We start from the raw sequence: 6,660 nt of genomic DNA, 5'->3' as shown, positions 1-6,660 counted from the left end.
CCCTTACTGGCAAGACCGGCAGATTTCTGGAAGTTTAGACTGGCCGTTGTCCCAGCCAAATTAGCTCCCAAATACCTCTCCAGCCAGCAAGATTTTCATGACAAGGAGGCACCGCTCCGTTCTAATCCTCAGTACAGGATGCTTTCTTGCTTAGAGTCAGATGAAAAGATTTGTTCATGTTCGTAAGCCAAATATGAAGCTAGAAAACAGCATTAGCATTTAGACTGAAAACAGATGAAGCTCGATAATTAACTGATATATCTTGTTTGTTTAATCTGTGGTATTCGTTTTTTCGTCTAACCTTTGGGAACAAAGTAAATAAGTGTACTTCCCAAAATGTCCAACATCAGTGTAAATGTGCGCAACAGCTAATGCTCTCCCGTAGTTGTATGTATGAAATGTAAAGTTAAGGGTCAGTCATGCATGCAGTGTGTGGATGAGTGGAGTATGTTGTGTGAAGTGTTGAATGCAGGAGGAATTAATACTTAGTTCCCCATGGAAGGCGGAAGCCTGAAACCAAGTCTCAGTCTGGAAGCAGCAAGAGAGTGAATGCATAGTTAGACAGCTCTTAAACCTCCGGTTTACACCCACAGGTGAATTGGCCAGACCACCTGTCCGAGCCTCCACCCAGGGAAGTCACACAGCCAATAAGCAGACAGCGGGGCAGGCAGTCACAACTGCCATCAGGACAAACTTTGAAACATCTTTTTAATGGATTTATTGTGTAAAAGAATAGTTTAGGTCAGGAAATCTGGTAAATGGTCTATCACAGGATGTTCTTCAGCTGGCTTGTCTGTCTGCTGTTTGGTGATAAGCAGGTAGAGTACAGTGGGTTTGCTGTTGGAAACAAGGTTGATAACCCAAAGTTGTGGCCCTGAAACCAAAACAATAAGCTCAAATGGACTAAAAAGGGCTTTGAGGAGCTGAGGCTAATGGCACAGTTTGGTGATAATTCCCTGTGGGATTGTTGCTGTGAATGAACCCCACCACATTACATGTAGTCATCTGACCTGTAATTAGTGCAGCTTTAGTTATCAGTGAACATGGACACAGGATTAGCTAAAAAAAAAAGAAAAAGACCAAGATCAAAGATCAAAATCTTCATCTGACAATAACTTAGAGCCATTTAAGGACATATATCGGTGAGTCAGGCACTACTGAGATGATGAACTGAAATGCTGACTTCATTTTGGTGTTGAAGTGTCATTTGGAACATCCTCACGCATAAATCCTGTTCCAGTCATTCAGAAGGCCGACACAAAGTCTAAAACTAGCACGGATGTTCCCTTCCTGATAAATTAATCAGTTTCACTTAACTTCCTGCAAACCCCCCCCACCTCAGATCATTTTGTCACATTACTTCATTCTCAGAATGAAGTGTTACTTCCACATTGTAGTTATAGTAAAAAGAAACCATTCAGGGAAGTTTATCTGATCCTCTTTTTTGTGATCTCCCACTTGCTGTGACTCAGATACTGAACCTGAAGGCAGTTTGTAGCAGTCAGGGTGTGTTTTTTAAGATCTTTGGTGGAAGGAGACGAGTGTCAAAGGATGTGGCGGTGACGGATCACTGACGGGAGCCTCAGCTGTCTGTGTCAGTCAGTAATTCGACTTGCAGTTCTTTCAGTAAGCACAGATGGGCTGCTGAGAGAGAAGTTTCTGCTACACTGGAGAAAGACGGATCCTGATGTGGTTGTGTCCGGACTGGTTCTCAGCTGCTGTTTAAAGCCTAAAGAGAAAGTTGTGGTGCTGGTTAAAAGCTGCATGTGTTTGTTACATAAAGATCTCTAAACAACCCTTATGTAAGAGCAGCTGGAGAAATTAATAGTGTGCGACATCTTAAAATCAAACTCAGCCACTTAATCGGCCGCTTCATCAATGCCTCCAGAACTCAAATAAACGGCTGCTCTCTTTCTCTGTGGATGAAAGCGAAACAAAAATAAGGCATGGTTCATGCTCAGTTACTAGTTAAAGCTTTTTAGTGGTCTCATCAAAAATAATCTCTGTCTTTCAACTTCAAACCACAATCAAAAGGAGCAAAGTCTTTGAGTGGGACTTTTAAGAGAGCCGTTCTAGAGTTACAAAGAAAGAATGACATGAAACCAGGGACGCTGCAGACGTACGATCACACTGTGAGACACAAAGCTAAAAAAGGCCTCAAAGGATGTGACTTTAATGATCCTCATGAATATCATTAAATGACAGAACAACGGCCTCTGTGTTCCAGCTTCTTTCCTGCCCAGGAACTTCACAGCACCCTGACTATAGCAGACTATAGTGCTAGTACATGTTCAACTCCCATTAAAGTAAATGGGCGACTGTGTGGAGAGCATGAGCAAATGTTTGGAGAATGCTCTCAGTTTCTGAGAGGCAGACATGAGGCCATTGCTGAGTTTTGCCAAGCAGACAAATTAAAAGGTTCGTAAGTCTGCCTCACTCCTGCAAAGACTTCATGCTCCACAGTGATGGCTGAAATGAAACCACCTCCATCTTTTCTTTGTTTCTCTCTTGTGATCACTTATCTTGCATCATCGCCAAACTGTACGCCAGTATGAACAGAGCAGCCCTTCCAGGCTTAAATCCTTTCAGGCCCGATGTGTTTATTAAAAGGTTTTAGAGGATCTGGTGGACCATTAGTCAGGTCTTCCAAATGGAAATCACAGACCTGACAGTGAGGTGTTTCCTTCAATAAAGACTCTCTGTCAACAAATACCATCGTTCAAACTGGGACCAGGCGGCGATGTCGCAGCTTGAAAAAGCAAATCCTGACTAAACCCTACAGTGGAAATGTTTCTCTTGGCACCTGCACAGAACTTAATGTTTAGCCAAGAGTTAAGCATAGTCATAAATCAGTGGGTATCTGCCTTCGTTTGGGGTACTCCTCCATTTAATATCATGAGTGAGTCATACGACCTAACCCAATGAGAACATGCAGGCTGCCGCGTTTGTTTGTGAGTCTATTAAAAGAATAGTTTGAACATTTTGGGAAACACACCTTTTTGTTTTCAGGCTGGAGAAGATCCAGAAAGCCGGTTAGTTTAGTTTAGCATAAAGCCTGGCTCTGTCCAAATACATCCAACAGTTGAACATCTGGGGCTCACTGCCTAAAACATGATCTTGTTTTTAAATCAGCACATAAACTCAGTCCAAACCTGGAGACTCCAGGAAGTCAATGCACCCAGCTGCTTTTTGCTAAGAAATAATCTGGCACATAAACTACAAAAAACAGAACTTGTCTATATAGTTCTGTTTTTGTGTTGATTAAAACAATGAAACATAATGTTACCTTTGGACAGTCAGCCAGGCTGACTATTTTTCTGTGGCTCCAGTCTTTGTGCTAAAATAAGCTAAGCAGACATGAGACTGTCAATATTCTGATCTAAGTTGTCAATAATAAATGATTTCCCAAAATGTTGTTTTAAAATAAAGACATGAAACCAAAAGTTCAGTTGCAAATCTTACACAGATCTTTATTGTTCTTTTAATTACATATAGTTCGTGGCAAACAGGTTGCCCTTTCCTCTTTTCTTTTTCCATCTCAACAACATTAGCATCTTGTGCACACATACAGAAACCTTCTCTATTTGTCTCTCTTCCCCTACGTACTCTTTTCCATCGTTTAAACTTGGTTTTCACCATCTGTCGTCCATCTTTGAGCAAGAATATCACACAAACTTATACAGAAAGTTTATGGAGTTTATCATCTTGCTTTGACAATCTTTTTCAGTTCCAAAACTTTATCCATCTTTACTCTTTTCTCTTCTTCGTTCAACAACATTCTCGTTTCCCTCAGCCAGTCTTTTTCATGTTTAACTGCGCTGTCCCTCAGGACAGGTAAATACGTCCTGCTGCCTCTACTGGTGCAAGCAGTGTCCACAACTAAAGCTCCATGCAAGATGCTACACTGAAAAGTGATGTTTCATTCCGAAAAGTCAGCTTTCTTTTAAAAACCAACATGGCTCAGATCAAAATTTTGTTTCAAAACAAAGCTCCTCTCCTCTGACGTGATTTAGACATCGGATAATTTGCAAACACTACACTTCATGTCTTTGTTCAAACAGAGAGAACATGAATTCTCGTCTGTTACTGGATTTAAATTAATGCCTCTGACTGCACTAAATGCAGAAAATAAACCGGTATCCTGATCCTAACACCTGTCATTAAAGGAATGTATAAAAATAAGACATCTTCTGATTGATCTAAAATCAGTCTTTTACAGAGCATAGCCCTTTTAGCTTTGTGTAGTCCATCGTTTGGGGGGATCCTCTTTTTTCTCGCCTGCTAAACATGCTCAATTTCTCAAATAACTTCACCTAAAAGCTAAAACAGTGCTGCTTTATGATACCTAAAAAAATACTACAATAAATTTTAGAATATAAAAATGTAAATCTTTCATTAGCCCCCCAAAAGGTCTAAAATAATGTTTAAATATCAAATTAAAAGTAAACAGGATTGAACGCACCACCTCTATCTTCAAGAAAATCAACAAACTCATGACACACACAGATTCATGTGTGTGAAATGTGGGTTTGCCTCTCGTTATGCTTCCCTTTTTAGAGCTGGTGGAAGCTGGCCGCTTCTCTCCAGAATACTGTGTCTCTGTGGGATGCACTCGGATGGAGAGGGGTAAGGTAAATAGCTGCCGAAGAGGACAGTAACACAGAACACTGTTGTAATAATACGCACGCACGCAGACACACATAAATACAAGTCCCACGCTCCTCCACGTGTTTTCAACATATATGTACAAAAGGAAAATGTCCAGGAGTCCATTTTCTCCTTTCGCTTCAGTTCACACCATCGTCTCTTTCCTCTTCCCTAAAGAACACAGAGACTTCTTGTCCTTTTTGCTTTTCTGCGTTGTGGGTGCACAGAGCGGCGACGTCGAAGACGTCGACAAAGATGATGTTGAGGAGGAGCAGGATGACGGGGACGTCGTGGTGGGGCTGGAGGATGTGCTGTTGCATGGCGAGCTGGGGGCGGACTGGGAGGTCGGCTGTGGGCAGTTTTCGTCCGTCTCCTCCATATGGATGATGGCAGAGGCGGAGGAAGGGCGGCGCTTGGAGCGAGCGTCGCTTGCAGGTGGGGAGGGTGTGGAGGGCTCGCTGAGGGGGCGGTGGACGGAAATGGCACTGCGGAGACAGTTGAGCCACTGCTGCTTGTGGAAGACGTCGTTGACCTGCAGTGTGTGTGACTGCGCCTGGCTCGGGTCTTGGGAACGCACGCGGAAAATGTTTTTGGCTGTGAAAGAGAAAAAAAAGAGAGAATTAACAAACTGATATATTTGACATACGATGACCTTCAGTCCTACATTAACTGCTGGAAACTTTCGGACTTTGAGCCTCACCTTTGTCTGCGTTGCTGAAAGCGCCTCTGAAGGAGCCACCCATTCTGACGTCTCCATCCTGCAGGTCTTCCAACACAAGGTCCTGCACCGGGATTGGCTGCCGGTAAACTTGGAAACAGTGGCGTTCGTTCCTGGTGACGGGGCGGGTCAGAACCAGCAGCTCGGTGAACAGGAACACATGCAGCTTCTGAAAGGAAACGAACAACAGACATTTAAACCAGATGTTTATTGTTATCATCGTTCATACTCAGGGGGTTAAATCAGAGGTCGGTTGGGGGGCAGACAAACAGGCAGCAGAGCCTGATTGCCTTATATGGGATGTGAGGCTTGTGTTGATGAGTGAAGAGGGCAGCCACTGTGTTGCGTGTATGTGTGTGAGTGTGTGTGTGTATTTCGCTTACCGTGCCGCTCTTGTTACGTAGCTCCCCATGACACAGCAGGCTCTTGCACTGCTCAATGCGAGGGTCTCTCTGCCTGTCGTCCAGATACTCCAGCTTGTCGATGTAGTACTGGCACTCAGACTCTCCCTTCTTCATGTTGATGTCAGACAGCACGCCCTGGATGATGGTGATCTGAACACACGAGGAATCAAAACATTAACTTCAGCCGTGCTTTAAGATTAAAGAAAGACGAAGATGGTGCATTAAACAAACGTGTGTTACATACCGCTTCCTCCAGGCTGCCGGCGTCTGGGTGCTCAGCTGGAGTGTGTTTCAGGATCTCTTTGAGCAGCAGTGGGTACTTGACCAGGCGAGAGCGTGGGATGTCAAGGAAGCTCCACAGGTCCAACTTTCTGCTGAATGGTGACTCAAGGCAGCGCTGCAGGAAGTCCTGCACCCGCCGGTCCTGTTTCTTCTGGTCCAGCAGCGCCTTGGCTGCCAACTGGTTGCTGCAGTAGTCCTTGTAGGCGTTGAGCCTAGGCAGCTGGAGGAACAGGGGATACTTTTATTAAACTGCCTTCTTTACTGCAAAGCCAGCTGAGTGTTAACAGAATCAAACAGGTCGGGGTACTTGGTGGTGTGACACTTACCCAGGTCACGACAATCTGTCCGATCTGGCCCACAGTTCCGTCTGGTCCTGTGGCTTTAGACAGCTGGGCAAGGAGGTCCTCATGCAGAGGGATGTAGGCATCAAGGTTGCCGAAGATGTGAGTGAGCTCCTCCTCTGACATAATGGAGAGCTTCAGCATCGGGTCGTGGTACGCCTGTGTACGGGAGCAAAGCCAAAGCGGTCAAATAACAACATCCCATCAGCGGGGGTGGATGCTAAGAATAGCTCATGAAGAGCTTTAGGGATACAAGAGAAAGACAGAG

General features: G+C 44.3%; 1 protein-coding gene across 3 annotated transcripts in view; it reads right to left on the bottom strand.

Moving 5' to 3' along the window:
• Positions 1-3,444: 3,444 nt before the first annotated feature.
• Positions 3,445-6,660, bottom strand: part of net1 (neuroepithelial cell transforming 1) — a 29,867-nt gene continuing 26,651 nt past the window's right edge. For all 3 annotated transcript variants that reach the window (XM_027272062.1, XM_027272063.1, XM_010736914.3), the window contains 5 exons: positions 6,378-6,551; positions 6,014-6,271; positions 5,749-5,919; positions 5,348-5,534; positions 3,445-5,241 (listed from right to left, as the gene is read on the bottom strand). In XM_027272062.1, coding sequence (XP_027127863.1) covers positions 4,793-5,241; positions 5,348-5,534; positions 5,749-5,919; positions 6,014-6,271; positions 6,378-6,551 — 1,239 coding nt within the window. In that variant the 3' untranslated portion in view covers positions 3,445-4,792. The remainder of the gene's footprint in view (positions 5,242-5,347; positions 5,535-5,748; positions 5,920-6,013; positions 6,272-6,377; positions 6,552-6,660) is intronic.

This window comes from Larimichthys crocea, chromosome XX (genome assembly GCF_000972845.2).
Source record: "Larimichthys crocea isolate SSNF chromosome XX, L_crocea_2.0, whole genome shotgun sequence".
Lineage (NCBI taxonomy): Eukaryota > Metazoa > Chordata > Actinopteri > Sciaenidae > Larimichthys > Larimichthys crocea.
This window is presented reverse-complemented; position numbering and strand designations above follow the sequence as displayed.